The following is a 25,129-nucleotide window of genomic DNA, read 5'->3' as shown; positions in this document are numbered from 1 at the left end:
TATTCATGTAAATTAAATTCAACGAGCGATTTTCGCTTTCATTGTCCGCCGCCTCGCATTTAATTAGTTTTCCACTGCTTTCGTTTGATTTCTCACGAGCGAACGGAAAAGCCGCTGTTCGGGGAATTGCCTGATAAATAAAATTAAGTTTCCATTAAACTTTGATTAGGCCTCCTTCTTTTTTTCTCCTTCTAATTGGCGTGCGGGTGCGGGCGGAATTAATGTCTCAGTTTAACGAGCTTACATAAAAACATGAATCAACGCAGTTGCTGTTCTGGTTGTTCATGTTGTTGCTTATGTTGCTAGTTGTTGGCGGATGTTGGACTGATAAATAAATAAAAACAACAAAAAAGGAGAAAAAAAACGATAAAATCCCCACTGAGTCTTATCGTAATGAAGCCGCCTTTGTCTTTGACGCACTGAAAATTGCTTAATCAATTGGAAACTGTTCACTCGCATGCAAATGTCAAACTGACAGATGCCGGAAAGCAGAGGCAAAGGAAACGGAAACGCCATTTAAATGGAAACTCCGCAGAAATGAAAGTTCAGCGATAAGTGCGCGTCGATCGGGAAAATAAATAAATACGCTCAGCCGATGGAACTGTGTCAATGTTGGCAATTACAAATTGCAATTAATAAATGAAAATGAAATGCAGCCAGCCTGATTGAATAATTGCCACACTGACTGACTGACTGCCAAACTGACTGAATGAGCGCTGAGCTGGCTTACTGTCCGTCAGTCGCTGACTACTAGCTCAATACTCACTAGCTCACTAGCTCGCTAGCTTCTAAGCCTTCGCTAGACTTATAAAGCGAAAACTGACCCTGAACTACTTTGGATACACATCGCACATGTGTGTGCGTTTGTGTGCACTGAGGAAAACGAATGGGATATGCTTCCCAAGCGAACTTCTCTATATAAAATGTGTAGAAAACTCTATGCTCTTTGCTGATCATAAAATCATATTTTATATACCTGAACTTTTGCGACGTGTTGTAGAGATTCAATGTAGTCTATTCATCATATAGCAAGTGCGCAATTGCTGTGTTTACTCACATGCAATGGATTTTAACGAGTGCCCAGTTGGGAATGGGAATGCAAATGCTAATGGGAATGGGAATGGGTTCCAGTTCTCCGATTTGGACCGCCCTTAATTAGTGTTGAATCAATCATCTGATGCTTAGCAACATTCAATCACGATGGGGGGCTATCTGCAGCTGGGGAAGATACATTCATGTAGTTGAACTTTGTCGCCGCATGTGGTCGTGATTGAAATGCCGCAAAGTGCTGAGATCTGAGTTCTGAGAGATCGATGAATATGTGGGAACTTTGGGGTGTTTGCTGGGTTAGAGAACGAGATGGGAATGCGTGTCGCTAGAAGCATTTGAAAAGAGCAAAGAATACATAGTTATTGTTCGGAATGAACTCACCTTTTGGCATTTCTGCGAGCTCATTTCCGAGGGCCTGAGCGATGATGAGTTGAAAAGATCAAATTTATCATGACACGACAACTGATGAAACATTCATGCCGCCGCATCAACCGGAGTCAGAGACCTCAGCCCTTTTTACCGGGGAAAGGGAAGTGGGGAAAAGGGCAAACCTCTTCTTTAATGGCCCGTCATAAAAGTGTAAATCCCGAATACACGAAATACGGCAAAATCCTTTGCCAGCGAGAACGGCAGCAAATTATTAAACATAAATTTCCGGTTGCCCAACTTGTTTACGGATGTATGTTTGTGCACGTAATTTTCCAACAATTTATCATCTTTTTGTGGAGCGGCTTCGATGACACAAGCAACAAAAGCGCCAGACGCTTTTCCATCCCCTTAACAACATCAGCCAGGACTATAAATATATTTTCTCCTCTAATTGTTTGGCAAGGGTTTCGGTTTTGGTTCGTCTTGGCGTCGGGCGTAGAAAACGCTGGCCGTATCCTAATGAATTTACGCACACACGTCCTTTTCGCCTTTGTCGCCGTCTGTGTCGCATAAATTGTCCTTTCTCCGCAAAAATATTTTACGTCGTCTGCTTGTCTGCCTGCCTGGCTCTTTGGCTGCCTTGCCACCAAGGATGCCCAAGGATATGCGGAGGGATCCTTTCAGCTTGTTTCGTGTTGGCGGGCGGGCAGTGCGCAAATTTTTGGTCTTTCGCCTCATAAATCATCAAATTACAACAATTGCGCACTCGCTGCGCTTTTGTGTAGGGAAACCGAAGGATAAAAGGAAAAGGACCTCGCGCGAGACCGTAGCAGTTTGCCAATTTGCTGCGCAGCAAAGCATCTGTTGTCCTGTTGCCATCCCACCTGCGCGGCACGAATCTTCTGTGCCACCATTTTGTGCCCCACCATTTTGTGCCCTTTGCGATTTTCCAGCTGCCTTACTGAAAATCTGTTTTCCATTCTGCTCGATTCCAGATCCCCCTCGGAGAGATCGGGCAAAGGCTGCTGTGGCCAGTGGTTCGCCGGACCGCCGCTGCGCGCCCTCATTGCCGTCGTCGCCCTGGGGGGCGTGGCCTGCGCCCTGGGCGGAGCGGCCTTGGGCGCCACAGGACTCGCCGGACCGCCCAACTCCCACCTCACGGCCGCCCTGCTAATGATTGGTGAGTGAGATTTTTATGAGATGCCATAACAGTGTGATAAATATTTGTTAAGGCAAAAATTGAAACTTCAAAGAATAATGGGGCTCGTGCAAAAATATTTATGGCCTTTAAAGTAATTTACATTTTGATTCAGGCCAAAAAAAAAGTTCGTAATTATTAAACAAATAAGTAATGAGTAATGAAATCTATTTGTGTGTTTTTTCATATTTACTTTTTTGAGTGAAATCTTAATATATTATTTTTTGAAATGAAATGACACTGATTTAAGTAAACACGTTTTTACTGTCACAAATTTGTTCTTTCTGCTTTAATGCAATTTAGTAAACATAAATGGGGGACTTCTCCCCATTTATTGAAAATGTACAACCATTTGATTTTTCTGAGCTCAAAGCGAACTAGGCGATTACGTAATCTGGCAAAAATCGAGCAGGGAAAATGGCATTAAAGGCGGCAACGAACGCCTTTTGATGTTCACTGATGTTTACACAAGCCGCGGGAGCGACTGGAAATCCCCCTGGCCAGCGAAATGGCAAAAAGGCGAAAAGGCCTGTGTTTGCTCACAATTGTTACAATTATAAATGCCATTCGTTGCTGTCCGTCGTTCGCTGCTGGGTTTTTCTTTCTTTCGCACTGAAAAGGGCGGCGGCGGCGGAGGAGGAGGTACTCCAGTGTCTATTTGAGCACCTTTGTATCTCACTGCGTGTGAGTGTGTACCTGAGTATCTGGCTTTGTGCGATACCTCGTGCATCTGCTGACCCAGTTCGAAGAACAAACAAATTTGCAGCCAGACAAGCCAACTGTCAATATTGCCAGAGCATTTAGTTCCGGCTGCGATTTCTTTGGCCAAGCAGCCATCGCTCTATTTGGTCTGATCAACAGGTCTGCGCAGGTAGTTGAACCCCAGCCTCACTTCCACTGCCACTACCACTGCCACTCCAATATAAATGCACTTGGGAAAGCTCTTTTCCGAATTAAAACGTCATCGATTCGAGTGTGCCAACTTTTGGGGCCACTCATGAATCATTCATTACGCAACCACTGCCGCCGAAAGCGGGGCCAAGTGCAGAGCTCTACTCCACTACTTACTTTTTTGTGCACAGTCTGCAAAGTCTGAGTTTTGCTCTAATCAATTGCCGGCGCATTTAGTTTAGCGCTTGCGAAGCGTGACATTGCGCCATTTTCGGTGGCAATTACCCAAAAGTTTTCAGTCAGTACACTATGACACTATATAGTATGTGTATGTATGTGCGGCAGCATTTTACATAATTTAATGGCAATCAAGCCAGCCAGTCAGCAAATCTCCAACTATGTACAGGCACATAATGGAGCTGCTACTGGCGGAGTCCCACCATCATCGTCATCGTCATCATCATTATTAACATCAACATGAGGATGATGGGCGAGGTCGTAGTTGGGATCTTCGGCTTTTGTGCGGAGATGTCACAACGCTCATGACAATTTTCGCTAATAAAATCGTATGCCTAGCTGGCAAATTTGCCATGATGACATGCTCCACTGAATGGGCTCGTTTGGCCGGCAGGAGGAAAAGTGAAAGTCTGGCCGGCATGATTAGGCCTAGGCTGGATTTGGAGCTTTAAGTGGAGCTGTAATTGCGTGCCACGCCCCCCCTTGGGAGTGGGCTAATTAATGCTCAAGCTAAATGGATAATCGGGTGGGGGCACTTGAGGGGGCGTTAACCGAAGTCTAGCTCTGAAATTAAGTCCGTTTCCACCTCTCATTTTTGGATTTTTTCTTTTCGATTCCAGGAGTTGGCGTCGTTTTGGTGACTGTAAGTGGTGCCGCCTGGCGAATGACGGCGCCCGGCGGCCAGAGCTGCCTGGGAATCGGCCTGGGCACCAGCGTGGACCTTGGACGTTGTGGCCGGAGGCCCTGCAGTCGCGGCGGCGGAGCTCCGCATGGTCTGCTCTATCCGGAGTTCCAGCACCGCCCACCGCCGCCCTCGTACCAGGCCAGCATGCAGGAGTATCGGTTGAGGTGAGTTGAGTGCCAGGAGTTCGGGGAGCACCAGGAGTACCAGGAGTACTAGGAGTACAAGGACTACCAGAACTGCTGGTGCATAAATTACACGCAAGGACAGCAGTTGGTGGCGGACCTGCGGCTTTCGTCCGCCACTCGCATGTCCTGGCGCAATTAATTGCATTATGCATAATTATGCAGCGACCAGAGCGATTTGTAGCTACACTGAGAAAATGCCGTCTGTTTTTGATGAACATTTTTTACTATCATTAAACTATTTCTAAAAGAAAAAAACACACTTTAAAACTATTATGTGTGATATATGTAATTGAAAAATAAGAAATACAATATGGCTCTCATAAGAGTGTACTTTTCAACCAATATTGGTTCAATGTATGAATTTGCTATTAAGTTCATGTTTGTTGAAATTGTCAACAATTGTTTATAAAATATCCCTATATCTGATAGGTGTCTAATAGCAAGTATGCCTACTTTTGAGTAAAAAACCCCTCTGGTTGTCAGTGTATCTATTGTCAGTGTCCACATCCACACCATCACCCTTAACCCATTGGCTGGCCGCCTTTTTCCTGTCGTGCCATGCCACACAACTACAACAGCTACTCACCCGAATCCTTTCCGCTTCTCTCCCGCAGACTTTTGCTGTTGGACCGCGATCGCCAGAATGGCGTGGTGCGTGGAAATTCGCCGCCGCCCACTTATCGATCTCATGCGGGCAGCCTGCTGAGGTAAGTACTTCCGTTTCCGGCGCAATCCACCAATCCTGCCTGTAACCTACTCCTCCTCCTGCTCCTCCACCTCCTCACTAACTTCTCCCGACTTCTCCGTTCCGCCATTCGTGAGTTATTTGCAAAGTTTGGCGCCTGCCAAACCGCAAAATGTTTTCCAGACTGCCAAGGAGGTGGAGCGCGTTAAGGAAAATTGGGGATGTAGAATGTGGAAACATTGGAGATCTGGGATCTGGGGTAACTCTGCTCCGGCGGTTTGGCTTTTGTGCGGTTTCCAAGGGTGTCAACATTGACACATTGCTTTTCGGGGGCGCAAGTTTTCGGGTAATTTTCGATTTTTCCCATTCAAAATGGACGATTCGAATCAAAAGATTGTCTGATGATGGCAGCAAACACTCGCCAATTGATTCGGCAACTAATTGAAGAGATAAAGCCCCCGAATATATATGAGCAATCTGATTGCGTGTCGCCCTCCAAAAAAAAAACACGACTCAAGCGAAGGCCATTTAAATGACAAGGACTTTTCGGAAAAGTGGGTGGCGCTGGAATAATTATCGCCCGGAACGCATAATGTTGGGCTAATGAGAAAAGTTGATTTTTATGACCGACAAATTACTACACGAAGGGAAGACAAAGGCAGCTTAAATTTGGTATTTAAATAATATTTGCAGCTCGTTTTAGAAAATTGCCATGCAAAGCGTAACGTATTTATGTCAAATTAACTTACTTCACTCACACACTTGAATATTTATAATGTGTGTAATGCAAATGGAAAGGCAACAGGGAAATCTGATTTCGGGGCTTCCCCGCACACTTAGGTTAGCCAAAAATGTCAGCGGAAACGGAAGGAAGAGGAAGCAGCCAGGGGAAGTATGTCAAAAAGCAAAACTTATGCAAAGTGTGTGGCAAGAAATCACAGAATTCTTCAAGGCAGACAGGCGGGCAGGAACCCCAGTAAATGTGTGTGTGCCTGAGTTGCGTATTCAAATGACGTTAGTGTTGGTGAGGGGAAAAACTGGCAAAGAATTCTGGGAAATTTCGCAAAATATTTACACACACGCGCGCACATCTGAAGAGCCTGCCAAGCCGCATAACAAGCAGCCCATAAAGATGGAAGGTTAGGGGGCAAAACGATGAAAAGGGAGCAAAAGGGGTAAGGGGATAAAGGGGAAGATGTCCTGCGTTCCAAGGACGGAAAACTGTCCTTGCTGCTGGCCAAGTCAATTAAACCAACAAAGAGACGACCAAAGTGCTGCGAAAATTGCCTGTTATGCACAGCACATCACATCACATCCCAGACAATAGAGGCCAACATATAGATAGGCCCGATTGCAGGACAAATCCTGGACGATGACTTATTTTGCTGTTTCCGTTCGGCCGACATCTTTGTCGGAACAATTAAATGCAATTCTACATACTCCAAATTGCTCCATACAATTTGTGCGAGCTTCTCGAATTTTGAGAAATCAACCAGCCACGCCCACAGAGACTGAGCAACGCCCCATTGGAGCACTCGGCAGGCCATTATGTGCAGATGAGCGTTTGAGTGTTGACTTTTGTGCTCTGCCGACTGAAGTGTGAATTGTCTGTGATTTGGGTTTAGTTCCCCGTCGAACCCTCACCCTCTCACTCACCCTCACCTAAAAATAGCTCCTTTCAAAATCCTCCCCTTGAAATCTTTTTACCTATGGCCATGCACATGGCAACAATTGCCACAGCGGCCTTTTGTTATTTAAATTGACAAAGATGAGAATATAGAGAATAGACACACACGCTTATGTGTTTGAAAAGGAACGGAGTCGTCATATATCCTATACATACTTGTGACTGACAACGTTTGGGTGCACTGTACAAAAATTAAGGAAACGAAACTGAAAATTAATATGTAGTTATTATGGTTCGTGTTTGATTACAAGGTTCTTTAAAGTTATGACTGCATTATGTTATATATCGACACTAAGATGATAATTAAAAAAATAAATAATATTTTCAATAAATTAAATAAAAGATAATTCAAAATTATTGATCAGTGCACTCGGATAGACAAATCTCATAGAAATTCCACTTTGAAGAGACCCTATCTCATGGATGCAAATTTGTGCATTTGGTTAACATATTTGCCATCTTCTTATGCCCGAGAAGGGCAAACAGAACAGGATTGACTTTGGCTCATGTGTAAATAATTCATGCTTTGATTCACTTACTTCCAGGGCTCCATTGACCACCCTAAGATCCGGAATAGGCGGCGGAGGAGGAGGCGGCGCTGGGGGAACAATCAGCAGCAGCATGGGCGGCTCGGAGTACAGTTTGCCACCGAGCTACCGCTCCAGGAATGCCACGCCCGCCAGTCTCGTGTGCAGTGAGCGGAACATCGAGACGGCTCCGTCCGGACGACTGCTGGCCAACGAGGATCTGCAGCTGCCGGAGCCGTCGGTGGTGGAGCAATTGCCTGACTACACGGCGCTGCAGTCGAACACATTGCTAACCTCGGCCATTGTGGAGATAGAGTCCTCCAATCGCATTCCGGAGAGGGAATCCACTGCCACCACGACTGGTGCATCGACTGGTGCGTCGGCGATGAGCAAGAACAAGGATCTGGTGACCATTGTGACCATTTCCCAGTCACCCGGCCACAGCAGCCACAACACCCAAACGCAAACTGAAACGCAAAATGCAGCTGGCCAGGCCAGCGCCCTCGATCAGATCGATATATTGGCGCATCTGTAGCGATCTGAACGAACTGAACGGTTGCTTCGGATGCTTCAGATTCAGACACTCGTTAACCCAAAGGTATTTATTTGTACGGAACTCAAGCTGCTCCTAAATGAATGTAATGTAACCCCTATCTCTAACCTGTATCTGTAAGCGGCGTTAGCTGATAAGATGTTTGTTGTACTTGAATGTGTTGAATTTATTTTTGTAAGCATTAAGGAGATGCGCAGCGTAGTTATTACGAATTCTAGATACTTGCAATTCTACATATACGCCTAACCCATTGAAGTATTAATGTATCCAAAACGAAATGAAAATGTTAAAATTATAACATGAGAAACTCTGAGCTCAGCCAAACCACTATTGAACTGTAAATACGATGAAATTTAGAACGCATTTCTAGCAACTAAACTATAAACCAGGCCAGAAACGAAGAGCAAATACTAAGTATATAGTGTATGTAGGTATGAGTATCCTCGGGATATGCATAACTCGCAACGGAACGCTACGGTGACAAATTTGGCGCGCACTTTCGGAAACCACGAATATCCAACTGAATACTGAACTTCGATGTCGATTTCGATTTCTGAATGCGTTTCGCACAAAAACAAAAATAGGTAGACCTACCCCTAATGATATATAAGTTACGACTAATTGTACGCGTGTCCTGCACGAGTACAATACACAGACACACAAACAAACACACAGACACAACAAGAACAACAAAACACACACACACTCGAAAACTAACTTAAAGTCCTTTACCGTAATGTGCAAGGCAACGTAAACTAAACAAGAGAAATAAAACCCAACAAATCGTTGAAAAATGCCACAAAACCCCAAATTGTTTTTCTTTCTCGCACGAAGGGCGTGGCACATGCCTCCACGTCCTGATCCTGCTTAATCTACCGTGAATTTTGCTGCCATCGCCAGGCCTCTGAAGTTTTGTATTCAGAGCGGGGTAAAATTCCGAGTTTTTCGGAGCGGGGTATTTGCAGTCCCAGCGATTAACACCAAGCACAGCCCATCACCCACTCACTCACTCACACCTCAGGATGAAAGCCGAAAAAAATAAAATGCCAGGCTCAAATGAAACCAACAAAAATTGGTTAAGCATGAAATTGATGTAGAAGTGCGTGCCCATGTGTGAGTGTACGGTGAGTATGTGAGTGTGTGTGTGAGATGGCCGTACGGGCGGAAAACAAAAACTGTTGCATACTTTCAGGCTGTCGGGTGGAATTCGTGTGCCCAGCAAACCGGAAGTTGCCAACGATAATGACATCACACGGGGAGTAAATTATGATTGTTGTTTACGTCCAGCACAAACAAAAAAAAAAGAAAACTCATTTTTTAAACGCGAAAAAGATTTCGAAATTTATTCACTTGCTGATCATTTACAATTTACAATCGAATTATGGATAATTTACAACATAAATTTAGAAATTAAATAAGCAACTGCCTGCTGACAACCTCGTTTCACATCTCTGATTAGCCCGATTCTACGCCGCCAATCGATTTGGGAAATCCTCTCGCGCGATTTGTTAGCTTTTGGTTACGGGTTGATCAACAGTTTTCAGGCTCAACTAAGTAAATTAACTCTGGCCACAGTACATACATATTTATCTGGGGGATCGGTAGTTCGGTTATGATACGATGTTTGAATAAATAATAGTTGTGTGTGGGACATATAATTTGCTAGCTAATTCGATTTCGTGTCGTTTGCAGCTACTGTTTTGATTTAGAGCGAATCGATCATCAGTTAAAATTAGGATAACATTTGTGTGCACAATTCAAAAACAAATAGAAATAATAATAGTTACGCATTATTCACTCTGACAATTGCAATAATAAGCATTAGATACGAGTTGGGAGCAAGCTCCCATATCCAAGTAATCCGAAGATTGTGATAGATAGTTGGTGTTGTTGGTTAGTGTGCGTGATCCCTGAAGTCGAACAAAATCATCTGAGTTGCGGCTTAGCGTGCATGATTCTTGCAGAAGGGACGTCCGCCCTTGTTGTAGAAGCTCTGACCCTCCAGGTTCTGTTTGCAGAACTGTTAAACGTCAAGAAAAGTTGATTAAAAAGTTGATTCGTTATAAATAAGAGTTCAGATGTTAAGGACTACTTACCGTGCAGTTGAAGCATTGGCTATGGTAGTTGTGGTTCAGGGCCTCCACCCATCTGTCGCCAGCTTCCACGGGGAAGCCGCAGGCGAAGCACTTGGTGGTGAACAGCTCGTTCCAATCGGCCTCGCAGTAAGCGTTTCCATCCTCCAGGAAGAAGGGCCTGTTGCCAAAGATCTTGCCGCACTGGCCGCAGGTGAAGCACTCCGGATGGAAGTGCTTGCCAATGGCATTCAAACAGTCACCCTATGCAATACCATTAGTATGTTAAATCAATGGAGGGTAGCTTCAAGTCTCACCTTGATCTTGCCAGCGCACTTGCTGCAGGTGGGCGCCAGGTACTTCTCGAAACAGTACTCGCAGTACAGATCACCCTTCTCCTCAACGAAGCCAATGTCCTGCAGCGGACGACGGCAGTTGCCGTTCACGCAGATGAAGTGATCCGGGCACCATATGCGGCCCAATGCCGTGATGAAGGGTCCTCTGTGGAAACGAGTTATAAACAAATCAGTTTGAAAATTTTAAATATTATTATAAAAAAAAGAAATGAAATAACACGAACAAGTAGCAGGCTGTACTTACGAGGTGATCTCTTTGTTGCACTGACAACACACAGGTCGCTTACCCTCCTTGAGCAACTGACTCACGGCCCTTTCGTTCTCCTCCGACATGGTGGTCTGGTCTTCACTGTGAGGTCCCAAGGCTTTAACGGAAACACTGTATGTGGGTGCACTACTCTGGCTGCCATTCTGATTGGCCGCCTGCCCACCATTCTGATTGCCAATTTGAGTGCTTACGGAGGTGCTATTGTTAGCACCCTGCTTAGGTTCTATGTAGGATCTTCGATCAGCCGCATGGGTGGCGCCAGTGCGTCTCAAATTGTTCCTAAATGCCACCGGTTCAGGTGCGTCGATGGCCTTGCCACTATCGCAGAGATCAAGTATCTTGCCCATGGGATGCTGGGCCGGCAGTTCCATCTGTAGGGTTTGTTCCACCCGAGGAACCTGCGGCTGCGCCTTCTGATTTCCCACCTCAGCGGGCAGATCCTTCTGTGAATGTACGGCTATAACAGGTTGCAATGCAACCGGCTGGGTGGGATCCAGATTCTTAAAGTCATCGAGATCTAAGCGCTTGCGAACGATCATCGGACTCTTTGAGAGATTGGAGCTGCTATTGCTGCGCAAACTCAAAGAGCTACCCGCATGGGAAAGTGGACCATTCTGGCCACCATTGTTGGCCAATCGTGCCTCCAACATATTGGTAATAATTTTGCCAGCTTCCTGCATAAATGCTTGGGTTTTGTCACCCATATTAATCTTTCCAACAGATTCAGCCAGCATGGAAGTGGCATCCGACTCCAGTTGGAGATCCTTTTGCAGCTCCTGGGCGTGTGTGTCAGTTGCCTGAGGATGGGGGCGTGGCAAGGTGGCGAAGGTTTGCGGACTAGCATGCGGATTAGTGGACTTGGCAGCGCTTTGAGCTCCTGTGGGAACTGCAACAAAATGGGGGTAAACAGAACACAGAATAGCGAATGGGTTAGATTGGTGGCAGGCGAATTAGTATGACTGGGTGGTATCAAGCTTATCAGTAGGAAGCTGATCCCAAAATATAATATTATAACTTAGGAAAGATCAATATGGCAGAGAAAATCAAAGATCAATCTCAAGGTGTTCAGAAGCGGATTAGATTCATTCAAGGGCACAAATAAATAACAGCAATCTTAGTTAACAATAGAATCAAACTTTGAACACAACAAAACTCGGGGATGCTCTGTTCACCTGATCTGCACATTGCAGCTGTTGCACAGTGGGATGCGCACTCCGGGTCCGGCCGCCTTATTCAGGATACCCCTGCCCCTCTTGGGCGCCGAGGTGGCTCCAAAGGCGCCAGCGCTCTTTCCTCCGGCACCTGGGGAATTATCCACATTAGAGTTCAAGTTCAGATCGCTCAGGTCTGGCGGAAAGACAGCGGGCGCAGGCGGAGCAGCGGCATTAACGGCGTTCGCTATCACCGATTTTGGAACAATCGGTGCCTTGAATGGAGCAGTAGCTTTGATTGGAGCTGCCGATGGTGCAGGAGCAGGAGCGGGAGCATTTGCTGATCCTGGAGCTGTGATGGAAGCGATGGATGGCCGCGAGGCCAGATTAGGCTTGGTAATGCTGCCATTGCTGCTCCTGTAGGCCGTGGTGGCCTGGTTATTAGTGGTAGTAGTAATAGCAGAAGCTTGGGTTAGACTTTGCGACGATCTCGCGACGGATGCTGATGCTGATGCTGAAGCAGATGCTGATGCTGATGAGGATGAGAGCGATGAGGTGGTGGCTTTCGAGCTGCTCGCAAAGGAGCTCTGCTGCACCGATGAAGTGGTGGCTTGGTAGCCCGAGAAGGCAGACCTTTGCTGCTGTTGCTGCTGCTGCTGCAGGAAGCCCGGTGGTGGTGCTGTTAGCATCTTGGTGGCCGCCGGAACAGTTGTATAGCCGGGAACTATAGACTCCGCGGGAGCCGGCTTAAGTGGAAACTTCGAGTCAAAGGTGGGCGATCTCAGGTTGGGGAAGCAGCCCTCTCCGAGCGCCGAGGCCCGGGCACTGATGGCCTGCGATTGGCTGGTCAAGCTGCTGATTTCCTCCTCCATGCAGGACAGACGCTTCGCCTGACTGGCCACGAATCCCGTCTTGCCGTACGACGAGCGACGTTCTGTGTCCGACTGGTTCTGGGACTGGTATTGAGCCTGGCTCTGGGCCTGGCTGATGGACTGCGACTGGGCCCTTGACTGACTGACGGACTGCGAGCCAGTTCGGATCTCAATAGTCTTGGCACTCTGGGTGCGTTCGAACTCCTCGGTGACCTTGCGACGCCTCTCAATTTGGGTGTTTCCCACCTGGCTGCGTGTCTGACTCTGGGTCTGCGATTGAGCTTGCTGCTGCAGCTGGGAGGACTGCTCCCTCTGCTGAATGTTCAGGTTGCCCACCCTTTGTTCGGTAATCCTCTCCGGTTGCTGGCTGAAGCTCTGACTGGCCGACTGGGAACTCTGCTCGGAGTGGGCCAAAAGTTGTCCCTGGTAGCTCTGACCGGTGGTTATGGAGCCCGTCTGCAAGCGAGGACCTCCAGACACGGACAGAATATTGGACTTGGTTTCCGGTTCCCTCATCCTCGGTGCTCGAATGGCATTCAGCGGATTTGGCGGTGGTCCCGGAGCCGGAGAACGTGTTCTGTCTGGAAAAGGCGAGGCGTTCAGTTCGTTGTAGTTCCTGGCATGGGTGGCCGAGCACTCCTCGAAAACGAGCTTCTCCTCCGTCTGGTAGAAGGGCACAATTGGAGCCGGCTTGTTGGTCAGCGACGGGGTGTACGGCCTGGTGGGCGTCAGGGCCTGATCCGGTCGCACCAGTTCGTCTAACGGTTGGAAAGCCATCGTTACTGGACCCGATCGATCCTCAACAATAATGGGCACCGACAGCTGTGGCCGTCGCTCCTTCTCCCTTTCCCGGGAAGGAGCAACCACAGTTGTCGGCGCAGCCACCTGGGCTATGGGTCTATGTACAGTGGAGGAGTCACTGGTAACTGGTGCTTTCGGGGCATCCACGAATGCCAGCGGTACGTTCTCGCGCAGCTCCTGCGGTTCCGGAGTGCGAATGGGACTCTGGGTGGGCAGCACCGTCCAGTTGCGCTGGTACTTGGGGATGCTGTCCGCCTTGTGGAGGCCGGACTGTACGGCTTTGCCATGTTTGGTCAGGTGGCTCAGCGGGGAGGGCGGCGGGAACAGGACTGGCGAGTGCTCGAGCTCCTCGACGGTCTCCTCGATCAGTTCGTGGGCATCGAACTGGCTGTTGCAGTAGCTACTTTGTACAGCAAAAGCTGATGGTCGGACAGGTGTGCTGGTGGGAACTGGAGCTAAAGATGGAGCTGGAGCTGGAGCAGGTGCGAAAGCGGTAGAGGTGGTGGCAGGTGGGACTGTGGAAGAGGAGTTAGAGCAAGCAGTCGCTTTGGAGCTGTAGGAAGCGGAACTCTGAGATTGGGCATTGGCCTGAAGGGTTTGGGTCTCAGCGAGTGTGGTTTGCGAGAGCAGAGAGTGTTCTTGTTCTTGTTGTTGCTGTTGGGTTACTTGTTGGGACACTTGTTGCTGTTGCTGTTGGGTTCTTTGGGTTACTTGGGAGTGTTGCTGCTGTTGGGAACCCCGTTGCTGTTGCTGTTGCAGTTGCAGTTGCTGCTGTTGGTTAGCTTGAGGAGGTTGCTGTTGTGCCTTCTGGGTGAGATGCTGCATCTGTTGCTGCAACTCTTGGCTTTGGACGCACTGCTGCAGTTGCAACAACTTGGATTGCTGCAATTGCTGTTGGCTCAGCAGACTCTGTTGCTGATTGGAGAGCTCCCTCTGAAGTTGTGTTAGCTGCTGGCCCTGGAGACCCGAGAGCTCCTCCTCTTTCTGGTGGAAGTAGTCCAATCTTTTCTGGTTGCGCTGCTGCGCCTTGAGGTACTTCTGGTACTCCAGATCGGTTTCCTCCTTCAGGGCAGACACAATCGAGTCTCTTGGTGTATCGGGCACACTTCCAGCGTTCGAAACCGTGTTCGAGGACAGGGGTTCACGGGATGGCTGGAATGCTTGCATGGCCGCAAAGGCGGAGGATTTCCGTGGCTGATCTCTTCGCGTTTCGTAGAACTCCACGGACTGAGGAGGCTCTGGTCGAATGCCCAGCTCTTCCTCGTGATCCAGCACCTGAAATTCACGCTTCTTGAGTTCCTGTTGCTTTTGCTCCTCGTCTACGCGATGCATCGCATTCTCGGGATTCAGGGGAGTGTAACCACGTTCGGGGGCGGTGCACAGGGCATCACACATGCTCAGGTGCTCTTTGGGGGTGGGCAGGTCAATCATGTGGATGGGCACATCCTTGTCGAAGTGACCTTCGAAGGGACGATCGGGAGCGGTGGTTAGAGCACTCACAAATGGTGACTTGGGTCGGTAATCCTCCCTCAAATAGGGCTTCGTGTCAATGGGTGGTGGCATATAGGGCTCGGTCTCCTCTGGAAGTGGGATGCCCTGGTCAGCGGGAGGGGCGAACTTGAGCTCGAACTCGGGAGCAGTAACCATGGCTTGGGTGAGTCGGGATCCTCGGGGTGGAGATTCCCGCAAGGGTGCAGGTGATGGCTCAACTGGATCTATTGCCGGTTGAGCAGAAGAAACTTGAGGAGGAGGAGGAGCAGGAACCTCTCGAGCTTTGGCAGCCTCGGCGGCGGCGGCCTCTGCTTCAAAATCATCACCACAGGGCCGGGGAAAAGGACACTCCACCAGGTGGAAGGGAACCTCCGGGGCTGTGGTCAACACTCGAATCATGGGATTAATCCACTCCTTGGGCATTGGGTTGGGAATCTTGGTCGGAGGTATTTGGCGCACCGGGGCAATCTCGATCTTGATCTCGGGTGTGGGCTGGAACTTGCGTTCACTCTCCAGGATCTGGCACCGCTGTTCGATCACGAGACCCTCGCGATCCTCTACAGCTTCGGAGGCTTCCGGTATGGTCTCCAGTTCATCGGGTAGTTGGGGTAGCTCTTTGATCTCGGGCTCATCGTTGAACACAACGCGACGAGTCGAAGGAGCAGCAGGAGCAGGAGTTTGCGTGGGAGTGGTCACGGGACTGGGTGTAACCTCCCTTACCATATCAACCAGTTTGTAGGTGCTCAAGGGCACAGCTAGGGAGTCCACGCACTCCTGGGCACTTCTCCTGCCGGACGGATAGTCCTGCATGGAATCCTGGGTGCTGCCGTAATCCACCTGGTAATCGAACTCCGAGCCAGATTGCTCCTGCATTTGATAGGCCTGAACCTGGGCTGCGTACATTCGCTGATACTCCTCCGAAGTGGTGGTCGTGGTGGTCGACGTGGATGTATAGCTATCCGAGCTAGACTCCTGCTCCGCCAACTGGCGGGCACTAGCGGTTGTTAGCTGTGGAGCGGAGTAACTCTGCCACTGGGGAGCTCCGTTGGCCGAGGCTCCAACTTGTGGCTGCGGATCTAGTCGAGCAGTTGCTCCTCCAGGTGGCAGTGGAGGCACTTCTTGCACCGGATTCGAAACCACCACATGTTGCGTCTCCGGCGGTGGGATATAGAGTGGTGCGGCGGTGGGCGCCAAGTGGCTGTCATCCTGCGGCGGTGGCCAGGTGAAACTAGAGCCACGCTGCGATTGGCGACTGGCGGCCAGGGCCACCTCGATGTCCATCTCAAAGCAATCCTCCTCCTCGAATTCCGGCTGCAGTTCCTCCACAGCCTCTCCACCTTCCCGATGGGTCCGGGTCAAACAGCAGGGGTCAAGTGTTTTTTTGGGTGCAGGGTTTATTTGTATGTTTCAGGGTGCATATGTGCATTGTTAGTTTGGTTTGTTCGTGTTTATTTGGCGGACAGGGCAAATATAAGAGCAGAAAGAAACAAAAGACAAGCGCTTGTTAGTCCTTGGCACTGAGAAAGCGGCAGAGCGTTGGTGTTGTATCAGTTGGATCAGTTGGATCAGTGGTCAGTGGTTCGGTGGATCAGTGGATCAGTAGTGGTGGTGCAACGTTGACAGCGGCAGCGGATTCGAAGGCGCTTAGAAACTATGGGCACAACTTGTTCTAAAAACTACAAGGCAATTGGCGGCAAAAAACTAAAGCAACTCCGTCGTGATTTCGTTCAGTTTGTGGTGCTTAGTGTGGGTAATGGGCGCTGGAGTGGTTCGAGTGTCTCAAGTGGTGTATGGATGGTCAAGTTGAGGGCACACAGAAACGAGCAGGAAGACGGTTAAGTCAGGCAACTCAATCGAAGCGAAGCAATGAGTGGATCGGAAAAGTTTTACGCCCCAAAACCCCACCATTCACCCCAGCCCCATTGCAATTTGTTGACAGACAAACAAACAACGGTGTATCGCTGGCCGTATAAAGAGGGAAAATATTAAATGCGATTCAACAATAGCCGCTTTATGCCCCATGCCCAGGCAAATAAATTTTTTATTTCTTATTTTCAGAGCCATTTTCATGGCGAGCAACAATAAACACACGCGTACACACACACACTTGCACACACACACAGGGAGCTGGGAAATTCTCCTCGCTAGGCACGCATATTTACTTCCATTTTTTATGGGACCACGTCTGACTCCATCCCTCCAAAAAAAAATAAAGAGAAATACAACAACAAATGGAGGAGCCGCCGTTCAACATTGGGAAAATGGCGTCGACAGGTAGTCATTGGATTTTATTATGCATAATTCGGTATTGGCTGTAATTTCGCAGAAATTGAAAATGGCAGAAACACACGACCAACACGAGGACACAGGACACAAGAGCGTTTCTGTGGCAGAAACAAACGGAAAACAAACAGGCCAACGAAACGAAATTATTGCCGCAAATATTTTGTCATATCAAAAATGTTGGCAGCAGCAACAGAAAGTTTTTCGGCCATAATAAGAGGCAAAAGTTCTTCTTTATGTTTATTATTTTTGGCCCTGTTTTCACCCCCATTCTATTGTTTTTTTGGTTTTTTTTAGACAAAAGGCATGCAAAGTTGTGCAAAGAAAGAAATTTCTTAGAATAGCAGGGGACACAGTTCGATTAGTATTTATGTATCTAGACACAGATATGTATCTCAGAATTCTATATCTTAGAGCGCTTTAAGCAGTATGCGGTTAGGCACGAAGCATTTATACTATGGTTCTTATAAAGATCTTCAGGGAGTATTTGTTTGAAGTATATATTCGCAGTTTATTGCTTAAAACTCATAGTATTCCATTCAATATAAGAAGGTTTTAATATGTTTAGGTATTTCGTAGAATTTCCAGAATTTCGCCAACTTTGCACGCCTTTTGATTTGTGTGTGAGGCAATGGGGATTTTCTAATACGTGTAGGGGTAACCGTAACCTAAAAGAAGCAGAAACCAAAACAAACGTTATTCGTGGAATATTGGCTAAGGACTAAATGGCTAATAGGCCCGGGACAATAGTTCCGCCCCATCACTGGAATTAGATGGTGAAAGTGCCCTCGATAAATCCTCCGCTCTGACGAATGCCAACCATTTGATGTATGGCCCCTTGGCACGCTTCAATATTCGCCCGCTCTCGCCAAGAAAAGTGCGGAAAATTCCTGGGTGAAACTGAGGCGGATGCTTGTTCGTATAATAATGGCTGGTAATTTATCTGCTTTCGTTTACATTTCCCGCTCCGTGTGGGAAAAGCTGCCTGTGCGTGCTGGCATTTGCGCAGAGCAAACATTTGTTTGCCAGCACATTTCTTGTTTTTTTTGTTTTTCCCCCGCACAGAAAATTGGGAACTGGATTTGCTCATATGACGCCACTCGATTTTTGGTTAGGCAAACGAAACTCTGAAACCCCGAAACCGAAAACCACAAATGATTTCTGCGGTTGTGCGTGATTTTCGCCTTGATTAGGAGATTGATTCCTGGCCAAATGAAGATTTATTGGAGCAAAGGGATGCTCAGCAGTTCGCGTCCCTGGCTAATTGCATTTTTAATTGCTTAACGAAGGCGGCACTGGCAAAAATTGCCCCATAAATTGATAGTGCGATTGCTGGCGCGGCCGTGTTTGTTGTTAATTCATTTCCGTTATGACAGCCAGCATGGCAGCGCGGTAATTGATAAACAAACAAACAAACAAACAAGACAGACAGACAGACGGACAAACAGGGAGCTGCAAGGATATATGTGCAGTTGGCGAAGAAAAAATACCAGAAATTGCCGCGAGAGGCCCCAAAGTGTTCTTGTTAAGGCCGCAAAATCACAGTGAGCAAGAAAATCCAACGCACATTAAGTTATAGGAGGGTATGAAAGTTGGAAAGGACAACATAAAATATACTTATTGATATTTATAGTCTTGACAATACTTCAATCCAATATTTTTGATATGCATGATTTGCATGATCTTTCCCGGCTTAGTGTGACTTTTGGGTAATTTTCTTTTACCACCCACTGTGTGCGGCCTTCTTCATTTGCCGCACTGGGATATTTGCGCTGCATTTAAAGCCCTATCCTGGTGAAAAGGAGCGCAGAGGAGGCGACCACAATGGCAACAGCCACGCAGGCTGAGGCAGGAATTGCAGCGGCAACCAAATACATTTTATATCATTTATTTCTGTGAACATGAATGGCTCCCGTTTCGTTGCAATGGCAACGCGTTACGTATACGCAGCGTATCGCTTTGGTTTGCTTTCATTCGGTTTGGTTTTTCGGATCGGTTTGGTTTGGTTTGCTTTGGTTGGGTTGGGTTGGGTTTCCACCCACTTTATACCCCTTTTCCCTTCGATTTTGCATCTCCATTCACAGTTCGCCTTTCAGCACTTTCGACTGGCACACGGAAGTGGAAGATGGCAATCGCATTGGCATTGAAACCGCCGATAGCACCGCCCCCGCCATTTTCCAACCCGCGGTTACATCGGCCATTGTCAGTTTTAATTTCCCGTCTGGGTACCATAATAATGATAAACACATTTTAAAATGCCACCCCCACCCCCTACCACCTATTGATTGAGTTTGTCAACAAAATGTTTCCATTATTAATGCATTCGGGGGAGTTGGATGGAGAAGGGCGTATAATCGGACCTGCTAATGAAATTCATTTGTGTGCTTCAACCTGAATGGGCTTACATACAAGTACGAGTGTATATATGGACTTTATGCGGGCATGTGATATGGCAGAAGTCTTTAAAGCAGCAACTTTCGGATGATATCGTACTCAACAAGTGAGTTAATCTACGGCTGTGAATTTCTAACTATAAACTTTGGCTGCGTGAGGCAATGCGAGTTTCTAGTTGCATTTCGGCAGCATTTTACCTCGGTACACATTATTATTATTGTTGTTGTTGTAGGTGCTATAGTTGTTGTTGTTGGTGTTGCTGTTGCTATAGTTGTTGGTGTTGGAGGTGATGTAGGGGGACTGACTCGGGGTGCTATAATTAGATCCCATGGGGTAAGAGTTCCTATACTGCTGCTTCTGCTGATTGTTGTACTGCTGCTGTTGTTGGTACCTTACATTACGACCTACATATGTACACAGCACAGAGAAATCGGTATATATACACGGGCAGCAGACAAAATATATAGGTATGTAGGTTCTATAGTACGATATATGTAGAGTAACCTAAGCTATGCTAAATGTTTTATGCAGCCACATTTGCCAAATAGTTTTCATTTAGTTGCTCACGTGGGTCGGGGTATAAAACGAGCAGAAAATGGTTTTAGTAAATTTTGCCAGAAGCATCTCGATAATTTCGATCATTTGAGGTCTGTTGTTGGTTAGTTCTTTTATTCGGTTTGGTCCACGGCTTTACGGTTAAGTCATGTGCAATTTATTTCGATAAATAAACGTATATATAAAACTCATTTTGGTTACAAAACAGAAATCCGGTTAATACTATACAACAATCGATCGACTGCCTCCTCATCTATCACTCATATATTTTCAGGCTAACAACAAGGGAACTAAATTGCGGGCTATTTTAAAGGTGGTTTTGGTATATGGTACAAAAATATGTTACAAAATCCCAATTGGCTTAAGCGACTAGACCCATTCACCTTCTGACAGACAGCCGTCGTCATCATCATCATTATCATCCTTACCTTGTTGGCCCACATTGCTGCGTGGCAGGGTGGCGTACGGGTTCTGGCCACCGGGACGCGGCGACTGCTGCTGTTGCTGCGGCGGATACGACACCGGCGACTTGGGAGCGGCGGCACCGAACGGACGAGCATAGCCCTGGTTCACCTTTGGAAGGGGGAGAAGTGGAAGTGGGCCATTAGTATGGTACTGCATTTTAGCTGCATTCACTTCGGTTTCATTCGGAGCTAACACATTACAACACTTAACACTGGGCAATTAGTTTCATTAGCGCCTGATCTGAGCGAGCTGCGGCGCGAGCTGAGCGGAGCAGAGTGCAAGGTACTTACTTTTTGGACTAGTCGATGGTCATTGGAGTGGGACAAGGACAGTGAGCAGCGGGGATTCGTGTCAAACATATATCCTTTAGCCAGGATATTTACTTAGGGAATATAGATTTAGCTAATTTATCGTTCTCAAGACTTTGCCTAGCATTCGGAGACAGCCTTTAAATAAAATAGAAATTTAACAAATCTTGTCTAATACTTAGAATCATAGATTCATATCCAAGATACGAGTTTTAGTTTTAAAGGGCTACACTGCTAGCTTTCATCTCAACTCTTATATTAACTTTGAAGTCCCAATTTGATTAAGATTAACTGAGTTATCACACTCCAACTGTCCTTTAAATGGAATTCCTCCCTGTTGCTCACTGACCTCGACCTTGGGGCCCATTGGGGGGTGCGGAGTGGGATGGTTTACCTTGTAGCTGGGGCACGCCCCCTTTCCGGGAGCCTGCACGCTGCGGATGACGTTGCCGGTGAGCGTGACGTACTCAAAGGGCTGATCGCCCCCGCCGGCGGTGGGTGGTTGTGGTGCTGGTGGTGCTATTGCCACCGAGTCGGCGCTAATTTGGCCATAAATCGAAGAGGGCTCATCTGCCACGTAGGCGGACATATTGTCTGATGATGATGCTGTTGCAACTGGGCTATCTGTTGCAGTTGCTGCTTGGGGTGTGGCTGCTGCTGCTGTTGCAGCGCTTGGTGCTACTGTTGCTACTGTTGCTTGCGAGCTTGCAACCTGATGTGGGTTAAATTTCAATTGATTAGCAAGTGTCGCCGTTAGCGCTGCCACAAGCGGCTGTTGCTGGTGTTGCTGGTGTTGTTGGTGTGGCAGGTGTTGTTGGGGTGTTGGGGTTGTTGGGGTTGTTGCTGCCACTGCCACTGCAAATGGCTTGGCCGTGTTGTTGTGTTTGAGTGAGGGTGCTGTTGCCGCTGTTGCTGTCGTGTGCTGTGTGGTGTTGTGGTGGTGTTGCTGCTGCAGCTTGTTGGAGTACTCTTTCAGCAGCTGGTTGTACGCATTGGGGCTCTTGTTCTGCGTATTCATGTCGTTCTCGTTCTGCGCACCCTGCAGCCTGTAATTCGTCACGGACTGAGCGGTGGTGGCCTGCGGAGGAGGCGGTGGCGGCGGGGAGGGCGGCGTCATGGTGTAATTATCGCCCTGGCCAGCGCCAGGAGCAGCCAAAGCCACCTCCAGTGACGTGGAGGAGCCGGATGTCTGGCGCGAGTGCAGGGGCGAACCAAAGCGATCCAGGGACAGAGTGGAGGAGTAGCTCTGCTGGCTCTGGCCCACGCCGCTGCCACTCCCACTGCCGCTGCCGCTGCCGCCCACTCCGGAGGAGGAGGAGCCACTGGAAATGGATGACAGGCTGCTGTGGGTGCGAGTGTGCTCCTGCTTCTGATGCTGCTGGTGCTGCTGCTGGATGGGGGACATGTGTTGCTCCGGAAGGACTTGCTGTTGCTGCTGCTGCTGCTCCGCCTCGTACTGCAGCAGCTGGGTGGGCGAGGGGGGCGGTGGCAGGGGCAACTCCTGGCTGCTCTCAGACTCAGGCTAAATGGGTTAATGCGGGCAGGCGGGGGTTAACAAAGGCGGTTAATTAAAATGCACGAGCACTGCAAAGTGGAGCACAACCTACGGCTGATGAACTAAAACCCCATTGCGTATACTTAATTTTGTGTGTGTGCTTGTGGTGGTGTTCTAAAAATGGCTAATAGGTCAAGGTCAATGGGAGGTCTAAATAAAAGCAACACTCCCACAGGGGAATGCTGAAAAGAAGCCATATTCCTTGGGTAATCCACTTGGGTGATTGGTGATTATGCAACCTTTGCAAATCCGATTCGCTAGAAGAGTTCTCTTTAGCTGAAGTCACTGAATTAGAGTCGTTTCACTTGATTCGCTAATCGTTGATCGTTGGAGGGCTGCACGTAAACCGCTTTCTGGACACTTTACGTGGTCACCGCGGTCGCTTCTCCGTTGTCCGCTCGCTGCGGACACAGTTACGGACACTTCGCGGACACGGATACGGACACGGACACGCACACGAACTCCGTTGTTGGGAACACGAGATGCGCACTGAGCACAGGGCGCAAAGAAACTGCGGCCACGGCGGCCAAAAAGTTGCCAACACGCTGCAGCTGTGTGTTTTTTATAGATGGCCAAAAGGCAAAAAATAAAATACAAAAAAAATAACCGAGAACGAATGAGTAAAAAGCAGCGCTTGGCATATATATTTAGCTTCTAGCAGCCATTGCACATTTTCGCGAAATGCGCTGGCCGCGGCAAAAACAGAAAACTAGTAAAATAGACTCGCCAGCCGTTCACTATTTATACCGCCGCGCAATCAATCTGGTGATGTCGATCGGATTGATTCGCCTATCCGTGCCAAGGGGGAAGTCTTCAATCTGTCAATGAAAGCACACCCATCCCAAACCCTTGATCTGCTCACCCAATCAGCCGTAGGTCGATGCAACAAACATAAACAATAAATCCATGCAAGGCGAGCAGAGGACTCACGCAAAAACACAGAGCAAAATACATGGAAACACAGGCAAACACACACAAAAAACAATGAAAATGGCAACGTGTCAAATCAGTTTAAATGAATTAACCATTTGATCAATACATGAAAACACTTGATAAGGTCTGTGAAAATTATGCTCTTTATGTCTTGCAATAATTTGCACAAATAACTACACAAAGTTTTGCTATCTGCTTGCAAATGCATACAGCTCTTGCGTTTTCATTTGATCGCTTTGTGGCAGGGAAAAGTGGAAAAGTGCGGAACGGCAGCCAAAGAAAACAGTAAACAAGAAGCGTTTTCTTGATAAAATTGCACAAGATGCTTGAACTTCTTTGCTGGCAAAAACTTTTTGCATTATATTGCATTTTTCTCTGCCGCCCTCCTGTTTCTGCAGATGATTTTTAACATTTTAGCATATGTCGGATGCTGGCGCTTCCGGCGAAATGTGCTGAATTTAAGCAAACATTTTCCCTAGCAATATGATAGAATTGAATGTTGAATGGTTGCGAAAGCAGATTCAGGTGCACAAGGTGGCTGTCGGGGTGGAAAACCCTCAGCAGATTTTCCCCAAAAACCCACTGCCTTTGCCTTCTGATTGTGTGAGTTTGGCTGTGTTTCTATCTCGATACATCTGTGTTTTTCGGTGAGTGTCTGACATTGTTTTTAGCCACGGCAGGGAACACTTAACACTTGACAGGTGGGACTTCTATGGCCACCTGGCGGAATCTGTACTTACCGGTGCCGGAGCAGGGGTGGAGTTTCCATTGGAGTAGCCGTTCGAGTTGCCACCGTAACCGTGCGAGTTCAAGGCCGACGAGATGGTGGAGGCACTCAGCTTGGTGTTGCTGTAGTCAGTCGTAGGCAGCGGCAGTAATGGAAAATGGCGAAAATAGAAAAGATAGAAAATATCTTAGACAAGTGCCACATAAATCAGATTCGCCAGCGGTAATTGGCTGTCAGCAGCCGTTCGCCTAATTGGCCCCCAGTGCCAGACCTTTAATTTGGTCCGGCCAACGACATTGTTTTAAATTAAGCAAACAGCCACCAGAAAACCCAAAACCCAAAACAAATTCCAAATGCCAAATGCAAATTGCAACTGTCACTGGTCGTTTGAACATTTTTGACACACCAGCAATATCGCACACCCTCACCCTCAGGCGTTTTTCCCACATACTCCTATAGGTGTGTATACATGTGTGTTCATATTACAATCGCAATCGATTGGTGGAAAAGTGGGGAAAGTACTGGCCCATCGTTTTAGTTGGCATGCAAAGTATGCGGCACACACATATGTTGGCAATTCATTTATTAAAAATTTGCGGCACAGCCGATGACACGTCAGCAGAGCAATCAGTGTCGCCTCTTTCATTTCCAAAAGCGCCGATTGGCCAAACAAAAATAAAACAAGGCAATGAAAACGCTAGGGTTGTTGAATTCGAAGTTGCTTATACCCTTCGTACCTATAGACCTTTTTAAGAGTCTTTAGCTTTAAAAATCTAGTAGAAGTTTTAAAGAAGAACTACCTATAATTCTGCCAAATAATCATCTATAACT

The 25,129-nt window shown here is 47.6% G+C and overlaps 2 protein-coding genes across 21 annotated transcripts in view; one reads left to right on the top strand and one right to left on the bottom strand.

Annotated features, from left to right (window-relative positions):
• Window positions 1–8,871, top strand: part of LOC6531527 (actin cytoskeleton-regulatory complex protein PAN1) — a 35,549-nt gene extending 26,678 nt beyond the window's left edge. Inside the window, exons 4-7 of the mRNA XM_002092290.3 lie at window positions 2,415–2,599; window positions 4,366–4,594; window positions 5,230–5,322; window positions 7,533–8,871. Of these exons, the coding sequence (XP_002092326.1) occupies window positions 2,415–2,599; window positions 4,366–4,594; window positions 5,230–5,322; window positions 7,533–8,049 (1,024 nt within the window). The 3' untranslated portion in view covers window positions 8,050–8,871. The remainder of the gene's footprint in view (window positions 1–2,414; window positions 2,600–4,365; window positions 4,595–5,229; window positions 5,323–7,532) is intronic.
• A 509-nt stretch (window positions 8,872–9,380) lies between these two features.
• The window catches only part of LOC6531525 (PDZ and LIM domain protein Zasp), a 55,737-nt gene continuing 39,988 nt past the window's right edge, over window positions 9,381–25,129 (bottom strand). For 3 of the 20 annotated variants that reach the window (XM_039372091.2, XM_039372090.2, XM_002092288.4), the window contains exons 9-15: window positions 24,312–24,420; window positions 21,478–21,795; window positions 20,739–20,883; window positions 11,936–16,415; window positions 10,457–10,640; window positions 10,164–10,403; window positions 9,381–10,087 (exon numbers count right to left, since the gene is read on the bottom strand). In XM_039372091.2, coding sequence (XP_039228025.1) covers window positions 10,010–10,087; window positions 10,164–10,403; window positions 10,457–10,640; window positions 11,936–16,415; window positions 20,739–20,883; window positions 21,478–21,795; window positions 24,312–24,420 — 5,554 coding nt within the window. In that variant the 3' untranslated portion in view covers window positions 9,381–10,009. Of the gene's footprint in view, window positions 10,088–10,163; window positions 10,404–10,456; window positions 10,641–10,739; window positions 11,650–11,935; window positions 16,416–17,847; window positions 18,030–19,952; window positions 20,160–20,738; window positions 20,884–21,477; window positions 22,606–22,877; window positions 23,201–24,311; window positions 24,421–25,129 lie in introns of those variants that run through there. The other 17 variants (XM_015195887.3, XM_015195898.3, XM_015195892.3 and 14 more) reach the window with 14 other exon arrangements.

The sequence above is a fragment of the Drosophila yakuba genome, chromosome 2R, assembly GCF_016746365.2.
Source record: "Drosophila yakuba strain Tai18E2 chromosome 2R, Prin_Dyak_Tai18E2_2.1, whole genome shotgun sequence".
Lineage (NCBI taxonomy): Eukaryota > Metazoa > Arthropoda > Insecta > Diptera > Drosophilidae > Drosophila > Drosophila yakuba.
The sequence above is the reverse complement of the archived record's forward strand: the minus strand, read 5'-3'. Positions and strand labels throughout refer to the sequence as shown.